Genomic DNA, 25,292 nt, shown 5'->3' with positions numbered 1-25,292 from the left:
TTCTTATGTTTAATGAGACGTTTGATGAGAGCGCTTAGACGTCATTTGCTCGATTCTAAGAGTGCCAAGATAAATTCATCGTCCACGATGCGTCCTGATATTCGTTGACACGCGAGTACGTAATATTCCAAAGAATATTTTAAGACCTTTACTTATTTAATCTTTACTAGGCGACCCACAGCTGTGACAGTGTGACATATCCTCGGCCCACTTTCCCGTTCATTACACATATTATGTATTCCAATACATATTCCAATTCAAATATATATAAGATTCAATGTTATGAACATATAAATTTGATATCAAAGAATAAGGAAAAAACATAGAACAAACTTTTTTTAATTCGTGTAATAACTTACTCTCAAGAAAATCAATCTCGTTGATAACAAACTTAATATCCTTCTTGGTTTCTTCTTCCTTTTCCTGTTTTTCTCTTTCCTCTTTCATTGTTTTTCTTTCCTTTTCTTTTTGTTTCTTGTCCCCATTTTCTTTCTTTCTCCTTTTCTACCGTCTTTCTTCCTTTTTCTTTTTTTTCTCTTTTCTCTAGTTTTTTATTTCGCTGGCAACGCCGAGTGTCCGAGGCCATTAGTTACGCCACTAGCGTGGATGCAGCAACCGAATGTCTCGACATGCACCCGCGTTCCATCATCTTCCTTCCGATGCGCGCGTATATTTTAGATCGGCGTGCCGCTATTTCCATCCACGTGGCGAATATTCTCGGCGGCTTGTTTTGACAAGCACCGAACCGACTGGATACTTGACAGGACGTTATCTCCGCAAAGCGGACATCAAGCACATATACAGTGTGAAGGTATGTTTAAACGCATCGTAATACAACAGTACACGATGAGAGATTTAATCGATTGGTTCAACGCAAAAATCAACAGCAAATGCACATGTAAGATTTGCGAGTATCGGAAAAACAATATTTCAACAATATAATATTTTTTTTATTACGCTTGTTATTAATACCTAAATTGATAAAATTATCAATTGAAAAATCGATATTAAAACTAGGATAACAAAACAAAATAATACTCTTATTTATTTCTATTTCAATAAAAAATCATGCACGATGTTACATTAGAATTTAGAAAAGGAGAATCTTCTTTCATTTTTATAGAAACTTTATACAATTCTACGAAAAAAAGGTGCAGGTTCAAAAAAATTCTGCTAACGTAAAATATAAAATAATTAATCCTCTTTAACCATAAAAAAAAATAATTTTAAATATTAAAAATTAAAAAGTTGTAGGAAAAAATTGAGAAAAGATATTCAACAAGACAAAGTAGATTTACATTTGTTATAAAAAACGGAAAATGTAGTGGGTACTATAATTATTTGAAATAATTCCATCCTTTCCTGTATTATATCATAGAGTAAAAATGTTGTGTAATAATCAAAGAGAAGAGGAAGGAAATACCGAAGTGTTATCTTCACTTTCTTATCCTTAGAAAATCGCAGACGGATTTCGGAAACGAAATGAATTAAATCATATGTCAGAATACATATGTAGAGGAAAATGTTACCGAGGAGCTGTAAAATTATGCGTTATAAGAACGTAAAAAAAGTTATATATCATTTTACACGTCAGAATCGCAAAAGTTAAATTTATGATCTCATATAGAAGCTGAGATATAAATGTACACATCGGGTGATAATGCAAGTTGATGTTAGGCACCTTCTCACGCAGACGTGCTGTCTCGACCAAGTCGCGTAATGCGGTTACTTGACGAAAAATAAAGCCGGGCAAGCCGCCACCGGGGACGAGTATCGTCATCGATCCTCCGGTCCAACGCCCCGATGTCTATTTTCATACCGTCCAACCTATTTATATATCGTATGGACAACGTGCCACATGTATCGGTGCACACCGTGATCGGTGCACCGGTTGCAGCGACACTCTAACATCTTAATCATCTTCGATATAACAAATTCTAGAGAAATCTCAATTTTCAAGAGTTGTTTGCATATAATTACATAAATTTTTTAAGGAAGATAGGAAAATTTTAATATAAATCTATTTTGGAATATACACAAAGTCTTAACGTTTTCCAAAAATATAGTTGAATGAAAAGATTAAAATTTATTCTACGGAATTACGAATTCTTAATGTATCGAGAGTTATAAATTAAAGAATTTCACAAGTGATATCTAATTTTGAAAGTTCAACCTGTCTGTGTGTGAGCTAACTTTTTTTTAATTCTCTTTAATCCACCTACTTCTCCAAGGTTTCTATCAACCCCCCCCCCCCCTTTTGACGCACTTATCTCTTACAGGATTATTGGGACAACTAACCGATCGTGTAGGCGTATGGATTTACGGTTACCACCCGGAGCATTTCGATGGTAGGGTTCTATGCTCGCTTTACGACGTTGCATGATTGCCCTCTGACGTCAAAGAAAACGCTCCCCGGCGCGTTCACGTACACCTACATAAGGGGGGCCTCGCGAGAGAGAGAGACAGGATTAAAGGTCGTTCGCCCCGTCACCGGGTTCAAGCGCCTTTCGCGGGGCGGATGCAACCTATAAAAATGCGGCGATGATAAGGACGAGGACGAGGATGCGCGCGATTGCGCGTTGGGACATGCGGGACATATCTCGCTATTAGACAGACACATACACACATCGCAAATAAACCTCCCGTCTCGGATGCAAGAAGAAACTGGTTTTCTTAATTCGTGCCGTTAACCGGTCCTAATAAAAACGTGCGACCCTTAATCTCGAAACGATCTTAAATTCGCAAGTACCAAGATAATCCGAATAAGTATGTATTCTGGGGGATATTTTCGGTGTATCGGCGACACAGACGCACATATGTACGCGATTTCCGATAGTTAAGAATATCAGCGCTATTTTCGTTTGTCGATAACTTTAAGTTAAAGTTGCATTTGAAAAACATAAATCGATAGTATTTCAAGCTAGAATTCATGCTTCCGTTTGTGACATTTCTCATTTAGATTCTTGTTCTATTCTGCGATAGTATTGTTGTATCATACAGCGTTAATGAAGCACATAAAAATACCTATGCATTTTGGATAGATCAATTCACAAATTAGATTATTCCAGAAATAAATATCCAGATCAATTTTCAATCTCTTTTTTCAACTGATTTGGAATTAATTAATTCTTAAGAAAAGTATCAATATTTTCAAATAATTAATTATTTAAAATAAGAAATAAACAATTAGCTTTTAGAGATAAGATAGACGATAAAACAATATTTTTTATTTAATTTCAAATAAACTAATAGAATTTTTATTTAAAAGTTAGAGTTACAATAATATATGCACAATTTTAAAAATTGAAAGAAAAGATAAATGACAGTTTCTTTCAACATTTTATTAAGGAAAAATCGTTTCCAGATTGGCCAGAGAGCATAGTTAAAATTATTCAATAATACTGAAATATACCTTATATATAATTTTAAATAATGTATATTTTTATAATAACTGTTCAAAATAAAATTCCATTCTTTTGACAAGAAAAGGTTTTATATATGTATGTCCATATTATGTCATATTATAATTATATCCGTATTGTACCAATTATAAAAATGTTACGCAGCAATCGAATATGTCGTGTTTCTAAGGTATTAACTTTTCTTCAGATATAAATTAAGGATCTTCAAAAGAAAATTACCATAAATTCACTCATGATGTATCACCAATAACACGTGATGAAACGAAAAATATTCCACCGCGATTGCCTGCAAGTTTTCTTCTTCTCTTTTTTGTATCTTTCCCCAAAATAATAAGCAGCTATTCTTTTCAGAATAATAAGTATAGTCGACGGGGCGCGGATCTATTTCGGGCCAGGGGTTAATATTTAATGACGGCAGGGTTGCCGTCAGTGTGTCTAAAAATAGACAATCAATACGGCTAACTACACGTTACAGAATTAAGCTCGCAGGCGCACATGTATGCGTGCGATACTTCAGAATTATCAACCCTCATCAAAGGATTAATATCGCATGAACACGCACAAGTAAAGTTTCAACGTGACTAAGAATTACACGTAATATTAAACACTTGCGTGTCATGGAATGTGATAATAATATTATCTAACGGTAGGAGAATAAGGATGTATTAAAATACAGTAATGGAGGGGAAAAAATCCAGCTTTTTTGCGCTTAATAATAACTAAAAATTAATTTTTAATTTTATTATTTTATATTGCTATATAACAGGTGAGTTTTGGCGCAATAAGCTAGATTTGCTTGAATAATCTGTAAATAAATTATATATCTTCTTAAGGACGTTCACCGGTCCTTGTACTAGAGAAAATCGAAATTCTATAGATTTTCTTGAAACTGTGAATATACGTTAATTTAGGTGTGCTTTATGAGTGGTATGAATTTCAGTACCTCTTGCGGTATAAAAATCGAGATACTGAGCCTCCAAAGTTTCAATTTTTACCAAAACTTAGTAAAAGTTGAAACTTTGAGGCTCAGTATCTTGATTTTTTATACCGCAAGAGGTACTGAAATTTATACAACGCATAAAGCACACCTAAATTAACGTATATTCACAGTTTCAAGAAAATCTATAGAAAATCGATTTTCTCTAGTATAAGGACCGGTGAACGTCCTTAATGAATAGCAAAAATTTCTTTTTCGGTTCTTTCATAGAAATATTTAATACAATCAAAGATTCAATCTGTATATGTAGAATATATCGTAATTATCATATATTCAGGACATAATACATACATGTATATGACTGCGTAACATCGTTCTGTCTAAGCATCATTGTAAATGTGCTCATGCGAAAAATTATAGCTTTTCCCGAGCAACAAGTCACGGCTATTATGACACCTGGCAGGTGTTCAGAACACTTTGATACATTCGCATTTACACTTACCTTTGTCAAACTCTTTCTGGCGACAATCTGGCTCGACTCGACTTCTAAAATCGTCCGCTCGAAGGAAAGGAGGCGAATAAAAACCAGACGCCGATAAACAATCGTATAAATCGTAGTCGCGAAAGTACTTTCGAGATTTCGAGGCTTTATTCGCGAAAACAATTCCGCACTCTCAAAGCGTAGGAACTAATATTAGATTAATGAAACTTTATAAAGATTGTGAAACGAAGCGTCAACAACGAGCATGCGACCTTAATGGTCCTCACGATTACGCTAGTTTGATTTTCCAATCTGAGAAAATTCCGCAAGTAAATTGCATTCGCCGTGTAACAACTAGTTTCTACGATTTGTGTACGATTTCGTTTATGATATAGTTACGAAATCAGTCTGAAACCATTCTTCATTCGTATCGCGTAATATATGTACAAGGCAACATATAAATGTCTCAAAATAACTCACTAGGTCTACAAAATTATTATTAATTAAAAATATTAGGCGCTTTGTTTTTAAAATTTCAATACAATTAATAGAGATTGGGCCGGCTCTTTCTTTTTATTAAAAAACTTTAAAGTCGTTTCGAATTTCTAACGAATAAGTGTAGAAAATAAGAGATATAAAATACCAATTTCATATTTTTGTTGTATGAAAATTAGTTATAACTATCTTTTATTTCAATTTAAATCTTAATATTTAATCGATAGATGTTTCAAGGTACTATCCAGAATTTAAGAAAAAGCAAGATTTTTTCATAAAGAATTATTCATCTATAAAGACTTAAAAGATTTCCATTTAAGAAAGAAAAAAGTCATAAAAACTGTTTCATTTTTCTTTCACCAATTATAATGTTAAAAATAATAAAGTTAGATTACTTAAGGAAGTGTTCGGAGTTTCAGGCATAGCTTATTAAGAAATTTAACAACTATTCTTATCATTGTAATAAACTTGACATGAAAAAGGTTTAATAATTCTAGTAAGAAAATTTTCAAAGTTTTTGCAAGTAAAATTTGTTTCAGAAATCCAACTTTCTTAAGGATTCTGAATAAAATGTGATAAAATTTTTATATCGAAAGTATTAAAATTCAGATCAATTTAATTAAAATAAAAAAGATATGCCTAATTTTTATAGAACTAAAACATGAAGTGAACATGAAGTAAATATTTCGTAACTTTAGATTCTTATTTATTTATATTTTTAATTTTATTGTGTCAAAACCATTTTGAAACGTTTCGAGAATCATAGAACTTTTTAAGAAAGAATCAGAATTTTCTCAATTACAACGAAATATTGAAAATAGAGTATTAGCTTTACAAAGATAGCTATTTTTTTCAAAATGTTATGCCTATATATTAATATACAAAGCAAGTTTTAACTTTTCAATTATACATTATAAAAAAAAGTTAAATTTTTTAGTAATATATTCTAAATAAAATACATATTTTGAATAGTCATCTATAACTTTCAAATATATCGCATTAATAATTCGTCGATGATCATGCAAATATAGATAACTCTTAAAAGAAGAAAAATTTCCTACCTTGACGTTGTCTTGGGCTGTGAAAGGCCGATTCCACCAGTGGTCCCTCGTCATCTCCGAAGACCTCTAAGGCATCGCAAATGCAGCACGTACAAGCGTGATCGGAATGTTTCCATACAATTGACTGGGAGTTTCCGCACTGCACTTCATCTCGCGCGCGATTAAGATGGAATTGTTCTGTCCCGCGATTACATCACGCACAATTCACACACTCATGTACTCTGTGTCGTATCTGTTCCTTCTCATCTATCAACCTACTTTTTATATGTATATCTGTATATCGGTTTGAGAGAGACATTGCGGCATTGATAAATTTTTCATTAAACGTAATAAGCGCGCACCTATAACTTTGATACTTGTATAAAAGTCTCGGACTCAAGTTGTCTCTAGGGTTTCAAAGAATTAAAATTCGTTACTGACTAAGCACAGCATGATAATCATTTTCTCTTAACACCACTGACATTATACGTGTTCTTATTTTTATACCATGTTTATTTTCAATAAGTTAAAGAGAAGCAATTCCCCCAACAACGTATAAAAGTTCGTAATAAAACACGATAAAACAAATTCTAATAATCGTAGCGATCGTAGCATTAACTACAGTGATTTCTCTTGCAATCTATTATTATGTCTATTATATCTATTTTATATCTATTATAACTTACTGCTATGTCTTCTGTTATAGGAAGTAAAAAGTAATATTTAAAAAATTTTTATTTAATTTATGCACATAATTTTATAAATGTAATACTTGCATTAACTATGGCAAACTAACTGTTTTAGTCTGCAAAACAACTACGTCGTAGCTAATAAAAAAAATCGCGACCACTGCCAATTATTATCCCATATTCTTTTTTATTAATTAATTCAAGCACACGATTCTACAACCATAATAATAATATTCCGCTTCTAATCTAGGAGCAGCGATAGCGGCTAATGAAGAAAGTATTGCTCAATTATTACCTTATATTTCAATTAATTTATGCACAATCTTACAAACAATTACAACATTAGCTATATCCATTTCATTTCTAATTTATAAATATAAGTATAAGCAATAATTTATTTATATGCACGAACACAATCTATGGATTATAGAGATTGTTTGAAGAATGCTACGATCGCACAATTCGCACAAAGGTTATGTACTGACGAAACTGTCTATAGTACTCTATGGGAGCTTTCCAGCAAGCGACACAAGTCGACACAGGTATCGTTTTGTCTTTGTTACTCATTGCCAAAAAAGAAAGATAGAACGACGTTTGTGTCGGCTTGTGTCACTTGCTGGAAAGCTCCCTATAGTGTCTATCGCGGGTTTGCATATTATCGACATATAAATCTCGACATGAGGCACAGTAGAATTTCTTATTTACCGACGCGGTAAAAGAAGCGCAGATATGCTACGATCGCACGGAATTTACTTGACAAAACCGTCGCGAAATCACTCTACCGATATACAGTATACTATTTTTAGTATTTCTCGTCGTTTATCTCGACAGATATCCAATTAGACGCCGTAAGAACGCGCGATATGTTAGAATGATCTAAGTTCGAGATATATTATGTCCGGTAAGAAGTACGCCAGTCGCGCTTCGAGTCTCTCACACGAACGTAAGGGTCACTTTCGCGTAGCCATGGCACCGGAATCTGTACTCACGGGAATTTGAACCGGAGTCTGTTTCACGGCAAGTAGCGGCGCAACGTCGATCGCGAAGATCCGCGGCAACCAATACATTCCGACAATCGCCCGTCACTTTAATCGGCACTCCCGACGAAAACTTACGCTCGACACGCACTATTAACCGATAAAATTCGCGAAAAACCGCGGAGCTATTCCCACGCCGCTTGCCGAACCGACGTGTCGCCAAAGTGTCATGGCGGTTCGAGAGGGCGCGAAATAATTTCGAATATTGAGACAACTTGAGACAAATGCGATCTTTGAAAGTCGCGATTGGAAGTGGGACGTTTTCTACCAGCTTTTTAACAAATCGCGACGATTAACAATGTTTTGTCCAATATTTTTCATAAAGTTTTGAACGAACATATAAGAAAACACGTAAAAATTTATGAATAAAACAAAAAGCTAAATATTTTATACGTTTTATCCGATGTAACGCGAATACGAATAGATTAGGAATTGATGAGGGAATTTACGGAAAAACGTGACACATGTACAACAATTTGATGCATACATTGTCGTAATACTTCAAATCTTTCTCTAAAAAGAAAAAAAACTATGTATATATATTTTATCTCAGTTTTTAGATTTATATTATTTTATAAATGTACAGATCAATATTATCCGTCTCATTTCTTTAAAGTTTCCTTCTCTTCTACATCAAGAAATTTATTTATGCCTAATTTATAAATTTCTGAATTATCCTAATTCCTAATTCTTCCTTGTTGATATTATCACCATAAGAAATAGATACTTTCTTTAAATATATTTATGATAAAGTCTTAAAATTTATACATATCTCTTTTGTATCAAATTTGTCGAGAGAAAAAAATAATAAATTAGAATAAAGAAAAACAATTTTGAAAAAATTGTTACATCAGACAGAATGATAACAGGTGCTTTCCACAAGTTTTTAGTGACACAAGTCGACACAAACGTCGTTCTATCTTTCTTGGCATTCAATGAATAAAAGACAGAACGACACTATGTCACACTATGTCGAATTGTGTCAGTAAATGGAAAGCACCCAACATTAGTAGAAATGTTAAACATATATTTAGGTTATGTGTACAATTCATTCTGCATCTATTCGATACTAAGGATGTGGTCCATTTAACACTACAAATGCTTCAACACTACGAAGCATTCTTCTTCTCTCTTCTTTCACTGAAGAAAGAACAAGACAAAGAACGTTTCGAAGATTTGTAGCATCAAACGGACTGCAGCCTAAGTAGTACAGAAATAATGTTTTTTTTTCTATCCAAGGTATTTATATGCGGCCGTGAACTCTGAAGACCATGACTGTTTCCCAGTTAAAGAAAATCAATATGCATCACGAGCGCAGCTTCATTTGTGTGAAAACAAAAAGGCTATTCTTAATACCAAGATGTAATATCATCATGACGTCAGAACTCCCTTTGGCAACTCCCTTTGGTGCACCCACGCTGTACGTGTTATCGCATCAAATTTAATCCATCAAAGCACAAAGATTCATCCGATTACATTAGAGAATTAGCTTCTATTAGTATATCGTATTTGCATCAATCATTTCGAGAAAGAAATACACGCACGTACATGTAGAACGAAACGGACAACATTACAGAAGTAAAAATGTCTTTTATTTCACATTAAATATTGTATATACATGTAGGCAGATAAATGATCTTTGTCTTCCTACGTTAGGATTTCATAGAAACGTGTAAAATTGACATGTGCGGGAACTACATTTATCTCTTTATATATTTATAAAGAGTATTTACATGCAAAATTACAAAAAAATTAAAATTATATATAACCTTTTAAGTTAAAAATTACTCTTAATAAAAATTAAACGTTACAATATTGTCTTATAAGTAGTCTGTTGTATGAACATCAGTCAATATATCACGAATCAAGTGTCAAGACGAAGAACTTTGTCTTGACACATAAAAAAATAAAAGTATAAAATAAAAAAATATCTATGCTCTCCCTTGTTCTTCTTATACTTAATTTAAGTAAACATATAGAATTAAAAAAAACTAATTAATGTATATTTAAGTTTTTATAGAATTAGCTTCTGTAGTTATGGCACCAAGTATTGACCATATGTTTTCAAACTCGGTTATAAATGGCTTAACTATTGCTGACTCATTAGTCACTAGCACGTTCTCAAAGTTTCCAAAAAATGCTGATTTAGTCCAGTTTATACTGCCTGATATCAAGATCTTATTGTCAATAATAACAAATTTATGGTGCATCAAGGTATCTAACTGTTTTGATCTTAGTTTAATGCCTGCAAAATAAAGCAATATGATGTCAATTACAAAGTTGCTGCGTTATCTATGTAATAGGAATTCCAGATTATAAAATGTCTACTAAACAATATTTGTTTCAAAATACTTGTCACAAACCTTCTTTGTAAAAGATCTTTAATTTGCTTGTATCATTTCTTGCCATGGACTCATCCAATATCATCCTTATGACAACATTCCTTTTTTTGGCTCTTATAACTGCCTCTGCTAAATCTGAGAATGTAAAGAAATATACGCATATGTCCAAAGTATCGGTCGCAGAATCCAAATAATCTACAATCCGCCTGCAAATGTGTGAGATATATTCTATACAGTTGCATTAAGCTATGAGAAAAATTAATAAATAATTTTATATTGCTCTACTTTATACCACATTAAAGAGGTTACCTCAAGTGTCTTACTGCACAATTTAGCCTCCCACATGGTTTCATAAGTCCCAAATGTGTTCGACATAAGGTGGAGTCTTTCGAAAAGAACATGACTTCGAAGATTTTTGCCTCTGTATTTTTGCAAAGCTGTGTCGCGCAGCCATTGACAGTGTTAATCGCTTTCCTTCGAGAACATTTATACACCTTGTACAACTGCCACATTACTTCCGTCACCAGGGCACCAGAAGTTATTACAATGACAACACTTCTCATCATTTTGGAATCTGAGCTAAGCAACTTGGAAATCTCTGACGATCTCTGAAAAAGCAACATCAATCCTTGAGTCAACTTGAAGATGCCAGAATCCCTTGTGCTTTAATACAATGGGAGGGATTTACACAGAATGCATTTGCATTTCGAGAAAGAGGATTCAGCTCTCTCTCTCTCAGTTCACTGATTTAATAAAATAATACATCACGTACAAATATATAAATCCCAGCTGATTGAATATATATTAGATCAGCTCAGAGAAGACCTCGTCGTGCGCCTTCTCGACTAATACTGGACTGTGGCAGGTGGCTAACGCAAGTCAAATTAATACAGATGATAATCACAGAATTACTTAATAATTCCACTTACAAATTACATTGAATATACTTATAAAACGTCGAGAAAGGAAAACCGATATGGAAGAGCAACTACAAGCTAAACAATTTGATATTTATATTCTCTAATTAATTCCAATTATAACCTGATGGAGTCAGAGGAAGAAACGAATCTAGCGGTCCAATGGTTGACGGCACGTTAAATATCCCAAAGTTTTTTAGGAAGAAATGACGAAGTACGAGATAGCTTGTTTATATATTTCTGTTTATGTGACGGCCAAGCTGAGTGGACTGAGTGGACACTGGACGAGAGAGGATTCGATTGGCAGTGCCATCTTGGTTTACTTGGTTATTCCATTTCGAGTATCGGGGAACGCGATGATTCGCGCTCGCACGGCGGTCGCATTCACGTCATTCGATACATCGATCGTCGCGTTGCGAGCTTTCTTTCTCTCGCCAAGCTCCCGTGAAATTCTACTTTGATACATAATATACGCCTTCGAAGCTTCCAACGAAAAACCACGTACGTCCTCCCAAGGACGATGAATCCATAATCTTGTTCGAGTCTCGTCCTCGTCCGCCTCGTCGCCGGCGAGCGTTCTCTCGAATCAAGTCGCGCTTCGATAGGTATCGATAGGTCCCTGGCAGATCCGGGGGGCAAAGATGTCCGTTGGTGCGGCGGAGCGGAGTATCGTCAGTCGTTCGGCCGGACGTGTTTGTGAGTAAATATCAGCTGGATGCGCAGCGCGATTCCGCGACGACGTGCCGACGTGCGAGCGCGACGACAGTAGGGACGATCTACGACGGCTGGTGGGCGCGAGAGAGAGCCGCGACGATGGGCCTCTTCCCGACCTCCTCGCCCTTCGACGCTGACGTCGGTGAGTAATACCCTCGTTTCCTCGCGGTCGGCCTGGCCTGGCGATACGCTCGCCGCGGCCCAGCGCCGCCTCCCGCCTCCCGTCTCCCGCCTCCCGCCTCCCGCCGCGCGCGAGGGCCCGCGACCGCTCGCTCGTCCGCGGGCCCTCGCCCGAGGAACGGCTCTCCTTTTCCACGTCGGACGCATTAAGCGGTTGTTGACACTTGACCTCCGACCGCATCGTCCGATTCTTCCGCGCTGTTCCTCCGCCCCCCCAAATCCGACCGATTTTCCGCGCGGAAAAAAACGGGGCGGCGGCGGCGATTCCGTCGGTGCCAGCGATGACAGCTCGCCGCTTGATATCTCTCTTGCGTGTCGCAACGCAATTGCAGAGAGCGTCTGTTCCTTTGTTGAAGCTTTATCTATACGATGCCTGCGAATTTTATTGTTGTATCTGCCTGAGTTATCTTAATCTTTGTATTTTTATTTAAAAAAAAACTTTTTATTACTATTTGATTATGCATGTCATTGAGAATCCTGTGATGAATCACTCTTTAAATCATTATTTAATTGCGTTGCATCAGAAAAGGCAACTAACGAGAAAAATGTAACGGAAGAATGGGGAAAGATAATGGACATCTGCGACAAAGTGGGCACCTCCAATCAGAACGCCAAGGACTGTTTACGTTCTATCAATAAGAGATTGTACCATCAGGACCCTCATGTGGTCATGCAAGCTATAACAGTTAGTACCACATTGTCCTTTAACAGTAAATGCCTTAACCTGTTCCACCAAATTTTTGATTATTTATCTTTGATTTAGTTGTTGGACGCTTGCGCCAGTAATTGCGGAAAGGTTTTCCACTTGGAAATTGCGTCCAGAGATTTTGAAAATGATTTGCGAAAGCTTATTAACCATCCGCAACCGAAAATAGTGGATAAAATCAAAGCGCTTTTGAAAAAATGGGTGGAAGGTGATTTTAAAGCAGATCCGCAATTGAATCTGATTCCAAGCTTATACAATAAGCTCAGAAGTGAAGGCCATGACTTTTCTTCTGTCTCGGATACGGTGAGTCTTTATCCTTTGTGTTATTATCGCACCTTCTTCGTTAACTGTAGAAATATAAATGATTCATAGTTATTGCAAAGTCGAGTATTGAACCACTACTCCAGATTGCATTATTTAAATCAGTCAGATAAGACTATCACTTATTGACACTCTATGTCCCTCTTCTGAACTTATATTGTATCGTATGGTTACTTTATAAACTATTAAATACATTTTGAATAAATCAACTTATTGGGCATGTGATATTATTAATTCAATTCAATTTTTAAACTATTTCTTACATGTATAAAATGCAATGTTTTTTTAGCCAAAACGTGCTAGCACTCTGAGCAGAGATCCTAATGTAGTAACAAATTCGCAAGAAGAATCAGATATTGCAAAAGGTAACAATTTGATATTATTTCCATTATACATTTAATAATGTTTCAAGTTTACTTTTATATTATTATTATATATTTAGTTATTATATAGACAATTTTTTACAGCCATACAACTTTCATTGCAAGAAAATAAGACGCATACTCAAAGCACTTCATCGCATAGTTCGCCAGCCTCTAAAAAAAGTACTAGTTTATATCCTAGTGTGAATTCTGTGCTTGGAGCTTCGAGCACCTCCCAAGAAGGCAGAAAAGTACGTGCTCTGTATGATTTTGAAGCTGCAGAGGATAATGAACTAACATTCTTAGCAGGAGAAATAAGTATGTGTATAAAAATTATTATAATACAAAAACACAACACACAAGATGATAGATATTAGAAATGAATTTCTAATTGTGAATTTGATTTTTTAGTTAACATTTTGGACGATTCTCATCCAAATTGGTGGAAGGGCAGCAATCAAAGAGGCGAAGGCCTCTTCCCCTCCAATTTTGTTACTGCTGATTTGTCTGTTGAACCAGAAGAGTTTACAAGTAAGATATACGCGACTTAATTAATTTTTTGATGTTTAAACGTCCTTGAATTATTTATTATGTGTGATCGTGATTGAATTAATATGAATGTATTTATGTACAGAATTGGAACATAGTAACAAGAAATTAGTGCAATTTGCGGAAGAAGTGGAAGTAAAAATGGTGAAACGTGAACCCGAAGTGGTGGAAGTTGAAATAGATGAAAAGAAAATGGATAGATTATTACATCTACTTCACGAAGCTGATCCACAATGTGATACCTCCGATCCTCAGGAAATGCTTGATTTAGAAGGTAACTATGAATAAATTCATGATAAAAACAATTACAAAAAAAAAATGTTACTAATATTCATCATTTCCATCTATTGCATTTTGCAGACCAAGTTACGGCAATGGGGCCCTTGATTGATGCGGCTTTGGAAAAAGTAGATAGGCGGCATGCGCAGCTTACCCAATTAAGTTCCGATTTGGTCGACGCTCTTAATTTGTACCATACCTTGATGAGAGAACCTCCAACGCCGACTGGCTACACTTTGCCTAAAATGCAGCCACATATAAGTCCTTATCCATTCCACAATCCACCACCAACGCACGTAAGTGCCTCGACGGACTCTAAGTAACGATTCTTACAATAGCGCGAGATATTCTGACATTGCTACATCCTTCAACAGATGTTTAATGGTATGCCGCCTTCTCCGTTCCCCACTGGAGCCGGCTCAGGTCCGGTGGGGCCGTATAACACGAGTTTGCCGAGCAACGAGTACATGGGTCCTACCAGTATGCCAAACATTGCTTTACCCCAGCATTTTCATGTTCAATCGGGACCTCACCAACATTCGCCTGGACATCCACAAGGGTCATCTTTGCCGCCGCCTGATCAAAACCTTCCTTATCAACCACAGGGGTATGTTTAATTTATTTTTATTGTAACACCAATCTCAAAATTCGCTATAATCAGAAGAGTAACTGTAAATAAAAAATATTTCCATGTTTTGCAACATTTCTTACACATAAATTGCAATACACATACAAGCGTGTGCATACACATTTTTCGTGTATTATGTGACAATATTATTGCTCAATTGCATTATGTTTTATTTAATTTTTTCTTTTTTTTTTAATGTTAGAAATGATAATTTAATATATTACATAGCAGATACCCACCTCAAAGCGGCCCTGCACCCGGGCCATATGGTCCGCCTGGACCTGCAGGACCATCTGTAAATCAGCAATCGCAATATGCTCCACCGAATGGGCAACACATGATGTAAAGCAAAGCTATGCGTTACGACTCATCTTGTACTCTAATTCAAGTTGTACAATATTACACTATATTATAATTATTTAAATAAACATACCCAAAGTAGCCAAAGATAATGGGTTTTTAATAAAAATTTTATGTTCGGATTTAAGATCTATTGTTTTAAGTATACATCCGATTAGGAAAAGCAAAGCAGAAAGTGACTTATGTTGTCTACAACACATTTAGTTTTGTAATTCTTAGGTATTTATTGACTCAGACTGTTCAGTTTAAATTTATACATTCCTTCAAACTAGTTTGATTTCTGTTATCTGATTATTGTTTGAATCACATTATTAAAAAAAGGTATTTTATTAAATATTAATGTATCTGTAAAAATATTTTAAATCCCACATTTCTACACATGACTTTATTTTAAATAATACTTTTCTTATAGTTTTATGTATATAAATATAAAAAAAAGATTAATTCTTCGTGCTTTGTTTTACATCTAAGTTGTAAGCATTGTCACATATGTCATAAATTGTAAATTTTGCATTTTTAAAATATCATATATATTTTGAATAATGTCTCAGCAATGTGTCGGAAAAATACATGAAATATGAGATTTTGGAATTTGTGTATGAATAGAAAGGCTCAAGAAATATTTTATAGTTTTCTATTCTGCCATCGATCAAGTGCAAAACTGGGATTGCAGCGTGATTACTAGGAAACGAAGTGATATTATTGTTAAAGGAGTGTTACAATCATGAAATGTTGTTAAGGCTTTTTTAATTGCTAAATATCTTCTGCAAGAAATTTAAAACATTTTTTGCAAGAAATTGAAACATCTTTTGCAAGAAAATATCTCAGTATGGTCTAGTCTCTCCATTGTGTACAATAAGACTAATTCCTACTAATTGCTTAAAAAATAGTGGGACTGCGACAAATTTTTTATCGATTGTTAAATAATAAGTTATATTTGTACATATACGATGAAACGTCCTGTCTCAAATATGTGACGAAAATGGTCAACGCTTTTCGGCCATTTACGATATATTCAAATTATCATTATGTTAATATGTTTTATTCTCCAATACAATGCATATCGGCATAATCATTCAAAGCATTCGGCTTCTGATGTAAAAAATAAAAAAAGAAGAAAAAAGTACATAAGAAGTACACAACGGTACTGCGTTCATGCCTTAACTCTAGATGGAAACATAATTTAAGGCATAATTTTAGGGGCAGAACGTACCAATGTTTTTGTAGCAACAATATTGTTTACATCGTACATTTAAGCGAATAAAGACGGAAACGAGATAAAAATTAAAAAATGAGACAAATAACAGGTCATATGGAGAGTAGACGCTATTTATGCTGTGTATGTTATGTTACCATTAAAATGGCTTTATTTATGTAATCAATTATCGTGCTTCGATTTCTTTCTTGTATGCATACGGATTTACCTTGCGAAAGAAAATCTCGCGACTGTATATTATGTAAATACCGCAAGAAAATACATTTTTCGAAATGTTCACTTACATGCTTCTCTACTAATATTATATTCCCACTTCGCAGCCGTTGACAGAACCTTGACGAAATGCTAAGAGTATGATAGGAAAGTATTCATTATCATGTAGCGGTTTAGCAGATAAATATCAATTATCACCTAAAGTGCGAAAATCATGTGTGCATAATTTCGGCCTCCAGCATCTCCCAGTACTAAAAAATATTGTTGCAATAATTATTATATATTCTGCATATTTATACGCGTAATACGCTACGTTTGTACGGATTCTTCTCGGTATGCCATCTGTCACTTTTAACTAAACAACTTAATAATGCATACTGTTGTCGCTGATCGCAGACTATTGTTAATGAAGAGTGAATATTTTTTCATTGTGATATTGATTTCTAAATCCGTCATACATTGTATGTACGTTAAAAATTGCATATTAATTTTTCGCTTTTTCTCGCCGCACCTTGCCACGACGACCTTCTGATACTTTTACAGTAACAATCGCTTCTTAATAGTCATTAATGATATTCGAGAATTATTTAAAATTGCATAATGGGCTACGCCTGAAGATATACATATAGATATACAGGGAATAATATAATTCCCCGTAATGGAAGATTTACGATCGATGGAACAATGAATTAATGATTGAAAAATCCCGCAAATAAGTCCCGTTATTAATCGTTTGTTTTTTCTTATGCAACATGTGGCACGCATCCGCGTGCATAAATTTTAATTAATTTTTATTCTTGTGCGTAAGTTTTATTCTCGTGCGATTCTCATTTTAGTTCATATACCAAGTAGGTTTTATTAGCGATTCGCAACAATCAAACAATGTATAATTATATTGTAAATATTTTTGTTTCACTTTATATTTTACTTTGCATTATACTATGCATGTTATATTGCTCGCATATATGCATATTATGTTGTGCATTTCTTATTATCAATTAAACGTTTCTGATATTGTACATCACATAAATTTAAGTTGATAAACAAATAATATATTAACTAATTTATGAACAATTACGTATAAGGTAATTTTGCCTATAGCAATTTTGCAAATATTCATGCTTGAATAACATAATCAACACTTAACGTGCCTGACGAACGAATAATAGCGTATTAACATCTAATGAATTATTCTAAAACGTGAGAAAATTTATATGCAACCGCCTATAGCGTATACGAGATGTATAAATGTTTAATTATTCTAATATTAATTATTAACGCATTGCATTGAAAACAATGAAGAAATCTTTTAATTTTGAAGAATTCTTTTAACTAACGGTCTTTATTTCATTGTGATATTGACTTCTAAATCCGTTACTCTTTTTAATTGATTACTGATTTTTCTATATAAATAATGTTTAGATAATTGTATCCATTTTTTTTATATTCTTAATTAATGATGTACTTTAATATACTTTAATTGATTTCATTGATATTATTCATGTACCGCTTTCTCGCTCTTAATTGCTACTTTTACTGCATGCGTCACTTTTCTTATCAGTCGTTTGTATCATTTCGTATATCGGATGGTGTATCGATAACGGATTGATGCAACTTCCTTATAACTGTTTTGCTGATAAAATCGTTAGAATAATGAATAGATTTCCTTGGCAATGGCATTTCTTAGATCGACAATGGACCAAGCAACCTTGGCATTAACATTCTAGATCCCTCGGTTTCGTTTCCAAGTCGCAGACAAGACTTCGTGACTATCAATCATGATAGCCGAGCCGCTGTAAAATATCTAGTCATGCAATAAAACGAAAAAAAATTCTAACTTACTCTTCTCGCTCCTTTATCAATATTAGCAATCATTTAGTATCAACATTTATCAGCAATCGCTATATTTATAATGATTAATAGCTTTATATAGTATACATTTATAAATCTATTAATCATTATTGTTTCTTGCAGAAAAAAGAAAATCCAATTTCTCGTATTATCATAAAAGTTACAACAACTAATAGATTTTTATGGGGAATTTTAATTTGAGACTTGGTTACGAAGACATACGATGTTAAATGGTTATTTCCTCTTCTCTCCCTCGATATTTTCATCAAGAAGGAATAAATTTCAAATTTTCGATCGTAAGGGCTCAGTCACAATGAGGAAAATAAGGAATAAGATAAAGGAATAAGGAATAAGGGAATGTCGCATCTCACTTCAGTACATGTACATTAAAGTGAGATGCAACATGCCTTATTCCTTATTCTTTTATCTTATTCCTTATTTTTCTCATAGTGACTGAGCCTTAAATCTTTGTTGGTAGAAATGGTAGACAATTGCAATCTTAGTTTTTTCGCTTTGCTTTATGTTCTACATCGTCATTCTCAAATTGGAATTTCTCTATCAAGGCGATGTTTTGTTCTATCACTTCTACTGCTCTCGTATGTAGCTCAAGGCCAGTGCAATTGTTTTTCTAGGTCTAGGATCGGCTCATCTCAAGTCAGATTCGCGTGAATATATCTCAATGATCGAAACAATAATGACTTTTTTCGTGAATACCTAAATGACTTTGCTATAATATTTATAATAAGAAATAAACGTATTTAAACACAGCGTATTAAACATAATTCAGTTTAACAGCCATGTTCTGCCAGCCACTGCACAATATTCTTACATCAATTAATCTTTTAAGTATTGAAATGTCTATTATAGAATAATTACAATGTATAAATTACAACTTTGGTATGCAAGAGTTAACTTTTTAAGCAACCAATTTAAATGCTATAAAAACTTATCTGCTGTCGAGAACAGCTATTTAAATACCTGTTAAAAAATATAATATAATATTGTTTTATTTAAATGTAAATAATAAATTAAAGATTAACAAAATAAGAGAATGTTAAAATAAATTATGGGCAAAACGTAGTCATTATAGCAAAATTATTGATAACAAAATCTTAATAGACTGTTAATTTAATTTCTAAAATGATCGATGGAATTTATATATGTATATGTATATGCAAGTCATATATCGATATATGAAAGAGTAACGATAAAGAATGCGGTGTAGATGATTTAACTAGAATCAGTTAAATAATGACGAAATTAATTTTTTCAATTAAAAAATAGCACATTATAATCTAAATGGCAACGATTTATGGAACGTGAGGAAAGAGGTCTCGCAATGTGTCGGAAAAAACTGTCCGTTGGATCGAAATACAAAACACAACACGTCTGGCTACTTGAATGTGTACAAATTCAAAATCGATAAATCTGAAATCATCCTGATAATGTCGTGTGACGCGTGTTCATTATTATTACTACATATCTTTCGCATGATTCACCATCATTGATAAGAAGTCGCGTTAGCAAGATTATTTATACTTTGTTTGTATGATATCAGCTATAAAAATCCTAAATCCATCTGTTGGTTCTTCCATCCTCGGATAAAGTATGATGTTATTTACCTCCTTACATAATTTCACGATAACTTCTCCGCATTCTTTACTAAATGATTCATTAAAGAAAACAGCTAAAATTAAAATAGTTTAAAAAGCAGTATTAAGTGATATTATCTATATATGAGAAGAACAACTTTAATTTATTTCTAGTTTAGCTTGTTAAGCAATATATTCCGCATTGCGCAACAGCCTTCCTGCACCTTAATAAAGCAATTGCGTGCAAACTTTAGCCATTAGCTAATAATTATTGCGGGTGTATGCGTTAGTTCTCAAATTTCGCGATCATAGATAAATGCCCACTTCGAAAGGTCAGGTTTCTATCGGTCATTAGATGGGCTATAGATTAAACAGTAGTGAGACGTCACATGGAAAAGGTTGTACATTTCACTAGCGGTATATTTGATATTTAGCAGGGTTTGAACCTTAGGGACTATGCGAATATGATCTGCGAATTTAATGGGTGACAGTGTGATTATATTAAAGATCTTTGAAAGATTCACGAAACAATCTATGTCTATAATGATCACTACGAATAATCATATCAAGAGAATTATAAACAATCTTTTCATTATATAACATATGTATATAATATTGACAAAAATTAATAAATTTTTAATTTTTGTGATGTTTGTATTAAAAAGAAAGAAGTTTTATCGATGATTCATGACAGTCATAATCTCAAGATCTAAATATTTGTGATCTAAATCTTTCATATTTTGATGTAAAAATTGGCTTTGATATTTTTATATATTTAAAATTGAATATGAGAAGAGATGAGTTTCTTTTAACTCGCAGCTATTCTTACGTATACATATAAAATATATCAATAGATTGCCTATCTCTATATCCTTGATGAATCTTGCGCTAATTTACAATAATTTCTCAATCTTAATACAGAAAGGAAACGCGAGAATAATAATGCACTACCACTACTAGATTATTACTATTGGATATAACAATTCTGTGTAGCTGCCTTTGTAGAAACTACTTTTCCAGGTCGTTCCGTAGAAAGAATGACGAGAAAGAAGATCATAAAAATATTCTTATCAATCTACACATTTAGAAAATATAAAACTTCACGAGGGAATATCAGCAGGCAACAGTTTCTTCGTTGTGGTTTTCGTAATAATTATTTCTGTCGTCCTTGTTGCATATATGACCATTCTCAATCTCGATACAGAAAGGAAACGCGAGAATAATAGTTCTACCACTACCACTACTAGATTATTACTATTGGATATAATAATTCTGTGTAGCTACTTCTGTAGAAACTACTTTTCCAGGTCGATTCCGTAGAAAGAAGGACGAGAAAAAAAAATCATAAAAATATTCTTATCAATCTACACATTTAGACAATATAAAACTAGATAAAATATATAATGAATCTTTTTTATATATAATGAATCATACATTGTTACATAAAAAGTAATTAATTATTACTTAAGCGGTATTTTCTGAATTGTGTGATTATTATTTTTGCCTAACAAAGTCCATGAGGGTACTAGCCAATCTATTTTTTATTTTTGCAATATATTTTTGTAAAAATTATAACATATTCTCTTTTAATTATATGCACATGTTGTAAGTGTATTGTAATTATACAGGTGCTATAAATTTAATACTTCTGTGAGAATTAATTAATTTTTATTTTCGTGAAATTGAAATACATGTATATGTAAATTTCAAGGCAAATAAGATAGTAAAAATGTAATTTGGAAGCAAGGTAATGTACGAAAACAAAAACAAATTGACTTTGTATAATAATAGTAGTATTATATGAATATAAAACTCTGTCAATCTGTGTGTGAAAAATTTCGTATTTATCGGTAAATTAATGGCTTGATTAATTATGAATTCAGTTGTTACATAGAATGTATTTATATCACGGTTTATATCTGCCACTTCTTATTTTTATGCAACGATTGCACGCTATGTTAATGAAGAGCAACAGGATGGTAATTCGCGTGGAATTTTGTAAGAATGAAACGGTGAATCTTAACGTAAGCTTTCGTAATAACCGGCAGAACTGTGTTATCGAGATGTACATGATAATTCACACCATTGTCTCGGGACAATGTTTATTGTCTGGGTTCACGATTTTAGGAGCCACGTGCGTGATAACGGTCCAAATAATAACGCCGTTAATTTTACGAAGAAAAACTCTTATAGGAACAATTATACTTTTATTAATAGTCATAAGATAATTAAAGCACTGTTCAGCAGCGAGAAACATTATTCATATGACAATCGTGGTACGGTTTTTACGATAGCATACGTGGAAAATTGCAACCGTTATTAAGAAAAAGCGATTTTTCCATTCAGTTAACAAGAATGGAGAACGATTATATTTTGCGAGTTTTTTTTATTTTAGCAACTTTTCCAATTATTTTATAAACTCACATACTTCACATGGCATTTTTCCATTAAAATCATCGCTTTTCTCATCAAGGGTTTTGTAATAACTAAACAAGATTTCGTGTTTTTCGTTCTCGATTTATCAGCGAATAAAAACCTCATTGTCTTCTCCATCTAAAATCGACATCGACGTAAATTAAATGCTTTATTGACAGCGGATTGCGACGTCTGCGATCTTTGTGAAAACCTTGCCAGGCGTTGAAATACTCGATGACGCAGAAGAAAAAGTGACATGGAGACATGCAGCACATTATATTATTTTAATGGCGCCATTTATTTTCCTCGATATTCGCACGTTTAGTTACGATCGGATCTAGACGCGACGCTTATACACGAATGAATCTCGGTATGGAAATCTATTCACATGCGTGTTATATACACGATTAATCTGGCGATTTATCGGCAAAATCTTCGCCTGATTCGATCACAGATTCATGCGTTGCGAAATTGACTCTTCGAAGAGCAAAATACGCGTGCGAAAGAGAACTATTATTGACCAGACCGGTTTGGTTCAAATGAGATCAAAACGTTATAAATTATCCTTTTACAAATTGTAGTTTTCAGTATTTATGTATACTTTGATCAATAATTTTATTATTTTATTATTTTATCTTTTTGTTTATTTTTGATCGACAAGATCTTTTTTCAGGCATTTTTACATTGTCTGTAGCTTTGCTTGAATACTGCAAGACGACTACCATATTGTAGAACTTTCTTATTTTTTAATCCTGTATTCTTAAATAATTAAAACTTTTTATCTTGGTTTGACATCTCGCCAACGACCGTATGCAATTTGCACTTGCAAGTTATTTTTATACATTTAAGAATGCAAAAATCTGATCGAGCCCCTATAGTTTTCTCTCTTTCTCTCTTTCTCTCTCTTCTTTCAAGAAACGTTGGCATTTAAATCTGATTTGCCATTCAACCGTGGGATGTTTATATCGGACGGAATTCGTTAAATTTATCGAGTGGGATAAATTTTATGCAAATTATGATCTTAGCTGGATGCGCGCTGCTATTTTCACTTCGGCGGAGGAGTCAAGGTCGGATGTACCTACCGATGAAATTTCCGTCAAAAGTGCGATAAATCTCAAACGGAACTTAGCGCCGGTTTCCGCACGCATTTTTTGTTTGCACACGCTGTCTACGTATCTACGCATTCGCACGATCTTTCGCAATGATCGCACGTTGCATTGTTCGGTCGGTCGCAAAGCGTTGCGCAAAATTGTCACATGCCTGTTTCAGGCCGGGAAAATAAGCGTCCAAATATCAGCAATCAGAAGGCACCGGCTTAATTGCAGTTCGCAATTTTTATTGCACTAACGGCGAGCAACTCAAGTGACGTGCATTAATTATTACAATTAACTACGTAGGAACGTTGGTTCCAGCGTGCGTCATACGCGTGGATAAACTGTATTGAATTTATCACATCTTGGCCATTTGGCAACGTTAATGCTATTTATATGCGCACGCCTGCATATAAATTTCGAGGGACAAGGCCGTCACCGTCGAAAGGTTGGCGCAGGCATAGGTATTGTACTTAATACTTAATCTAAATGAAGTACCGACGACATTTAACGATATGAAGGACGAAAACGGATGTTTTCTTCTTCTTCGCGTGCGTGTGCGAAGCCGCGCGGCCTTTTCAGCCCAAGTCGCGTTTCTTGCTTGAAATAAACAGTCGGAGATGCGTGTCGGCTCGTAATTCGAATCTTCGCATTTGTTTGTCATTTTTCGAATGGCACGAAAATAAATAATACTTTTTTCTTATGCGAAGATACAAAATATGGCCCTCGAGACGTCGCAAAAAAATAATAAACTCAGTCAAATTGAAATATTTAATGTTCTTGCTAGTCTCATTTTTTATATAGTATTAATTTAAAAATCAATTCTTATTGTTAAATAATTTTTTCTTCGCTTATTTCTTGCACATCATGACAAATTAAGTAATCTTTCCACGCGACAAAAACATGTTTGGTTTGCTTCATTTTTCGAAACTTCAGCCTCGTATTCAGAATATTTCGTCTTATTTGCAATTAAATAGTTTAGTTCGACACATTAATTTTAGGAACATCAAAATCGAATCCTTGAATCAAACTTTGAAACCATCGATGGCACCAAGGTCGCCGTTGCTCCCATCGCTAATGGACACATTCCATCGTTTGTTATTTTGACTCTGTATCACGCCTTACATAATTTCCTAGCGTCCGAGAAAGTATATCTTTCATTCCTATATTCTACTTCAAGGATGATCCTCAATAATTTGTAATCCCTTGGAGATGTCGATGAACCATCGATTCACCATTGCACGTGATTGCTGCAAAAGAGTGTAGCTAATGTTTGTATACATTCTTTACATAAAATATATTTTTAATATCATTATTATTTAATTTAATCTTACATTCGTTTTAATTATCACGAATTTTATCTTTATATATTTTGAGGTTTTTTTCGATAATTATTACATCCTATTATAGTATTATTTTATTAATTATTAAAAGATTATATAATTAAAAAATGTT

The 25,292-nt window shown here is 33.8% G+C and overlaps 3 protein-coding genes across 4 annotated transcripts in view; 1 reads left to right on the top strand and 2 right to left on the bottom strand.

Moving 5' to 3' along the window:
* The window catches only part of Blop (blue-sensitive opsin), a 230,374-nt gene extending 223,738 nt beyond the window's left edge, over positions 1–6,636 (bottom strand). The window contains exon 1 of the mRNA XM_071704646.1: positions 6,397–6,636. The gene's annotated coding sequence lies outside the window, so the exon portion shown is untranslated. The remainder of the gene's footprint in view (positions 1–6,396) is intronic.
* Positions 6,637–9,671: 3,035 nt separating this feature from the next.
* Positions 9,672–11,851, bottom strand: Zuc (Mitochondrial cardiolipin hydrolase zuc). The gene is made up of 5 exons (XM_071704636.1): positions 11,485–11,851; positions 11,216–11,312; positions 10,753–11,051; positions 10,465–10,649; positions 9,672–10,346 (listed from the first exon to the last, which is right to left on the bottom strand). Exons 3-5 carry the CDS (start codon positions 11,007–11,009, stop codon positions 10,108–10,110), a joined length of 681 nt encoding a protein of 226 aa, XP_071560737.1. The 5' UTR covers positions 11,010–11,051; positions 11,216–11,312; positions 11,485–11,851; the 3' UTR covers positions 9,672–10,107.
* A 144-nt stretch (positions 11,852–11,995) lies between these two features.
* On the top strand, positions 11,996–16,958 carry Stam (signal transducing adaptor molecule). 2 transcript variants are annotated; one of them, XM_071704635.1, is made up of 10 exons: positions 11,996–12,216; positions 12,779–12,939; positions 13,018–13,263; positions 13,571–13,646; positions 13,749–13,961; positions 14,055–14,174; positions 14,278–14,466; positions 14,553–14,767; positions 14,846–15,078; positions 15,331–16,958. In XM_071704635.1, the coding sequence occupies exons 1-10, from the start codon at positions 12,174–12,176 to the stop codon at positions 15,443–15,445; spliced, it is 1,611 nt and encodes a 536-aa protein (XP_071560736.1). In that variant the 5' UTR covers positions 11,996–12,173; the 3' UTR covers positions 15,446–16,958. The 2 variants fall into 2 exon arrangements, with proteins under 2 accessions (XP_071560736.1, XP_071560735.1); XM_071704634.1 differs by having other exon boundaries at positions 15,328–16,958.
* The last annotated feature ends 8,334 nt before the right edge of the window (positions 16,959–25,292 follow it).

The sequence above is a fragment of the Temnothorax nylanderi genome, unplaced genomic scaffold (genome assembly GCF_030848795.1).
Source record: "Temnothorax nylanderi isolate EJ_2023f unplaced genomic scaffold, tnyl_v1.0 TNYL_tig0043_pilon, whole genome shotgun sequence".
Taxonomy (NCBI): Eukaryota; Metazoa; Arthropoda; class Insecta; order Hymenoptera; family Formicidae; genus Temnothorax; species Temnothorax nylanderi.
This window is presented reverse-complemented; position numbering and strand designations above follow the sequence as displayed.